Raw genomic sequence first — 1,069 nt, forward strand, 5'->3', positions numbered from 1 at the left:
CATTAGCACCTCTAGTAATATATTTACTGAGAAAAATGGTGACGTGTTCAATACTTATTTTACCTGCTGTATTTCAACATAAACAATAGTCCAATCAGGCTTATTCTTTTTTGACTGATTTAGGAAATATTAAGCAAAACAGGAAGGAGTTGACAACTGTCGAAGGGAGTGCTATGTTTGGACAGCAACACTAAAAAGGAAAAAGAGGGTTGGGGGATTAAAGGGGCCAGCAGGGACTGTCAAAAGGTCAGGTGAATAAARAAGAAATGCTTACTTTAATCAGGTTTAGTCTGTCATACTGAAAGGAAATGAAAGAAAACAGCAAGAGTTAATCAAAGCAGCGAGGGACGTGRACACAGACAGAAATGGAAAATGAGAGAGAAGATATTTGTGGCGGAGACGACTCTCAGCTGCATGATACAAAAGAGATTCTGTGGGTGAGCAGACGTTGAAAAAGTCGGTGCTTGACTGAATTTGACTCCTCATCGAACTGGTGCATTACATGAGAAGCCTGATTGATTTTCGCTGCAGCATCGACACTGCTGTCATCCTGAATCCATTCTCGCAGAGAGCCACGGGCCTCACTGGTTCTGCTGGCTGTACTCTCATTTGGATTGCATTAGGGTTAGGATGATCAAGCTCACGTTGCTGCGATGACCTCATGCTCTTTGGGTCATGTGACCACTGTGCACCAGAGAGATTTACTGCGGCAGGACAGCTTGGACCGTGGCACAGAAAAGAGGCATGATGTAATCAATGTGTGTGTGTACATGTGTGAAACAGATTACCCAAAGACTGCCATGAGGGCACTACTTTCACCAAACTCTCATTAATCTGGTCATTTAGTTTGGTTAGACCAGGGGTCTGCAACCTACGTCTCTGGGGCCACATGTGGCTCTTTGGTCATTCTGCAGTGGCTCTTTGAAAATGTGACCAAACATAACAGATTTTTTTGTTTGTTTTTATGCCCACAACAGAAATCAATTTGTATGCAAACATCTGATCACTACTAGTAAAACAAAAAGTAAAACATGTTAGCTCATGCTAGCCTGTTGTTTACTTAAAGATT

The 1,069-nt window shown here is 42.1% G+C and overlaps 1 protein-coding gene across 13 annotated transcripts in view; it reads right to left on the reverse strand.

The window, feature by feature from the left end:
* gramd1bb (GRAM domain containing 1Bb) overlaps positions 1 to 1,069 on the reverse strand; it is a 122,763-nt gene that overhangs the window by 36,386 nt on the left and 85,308 nt on the right. For 9 of the 13 annotated variants that reach the window (XM_014015052.1, XM_014015054.1, XM_014015055.1 and 6 more), the window contains one exon: positions 275 to 298. The exons of the other annotated variants lie outside the window; for them this stretch is intronic. In XM_014015052.1, coding sequence (XP_013870506.1) covers positions 275 to 298 — 24 coding nt within the window. The remainder of the gene's footprint in view (positions 1 to 274; positions 299 to 1,069) is intronic. 13 annotated transcript variants of the gene reach the window in all.

The sequence above is a fragment of the Austrofundulus limnaeus genome, unplaced genomic scaffold (assembly GCF_001266775.1).
Source record: "Austrofundulus limnaeus strain Quisiro unplaced genomic scaffold, Austrofundulus_limnaeus-1.0 Scaffold122, whole genome shotgun sequence".
NCBI lineage: Eukaryota > Metazoa > Chordata > Actinopteri > Cyprinodontiformes > Rivulidae > Austrofundulus > Austrofundulus limnaeus.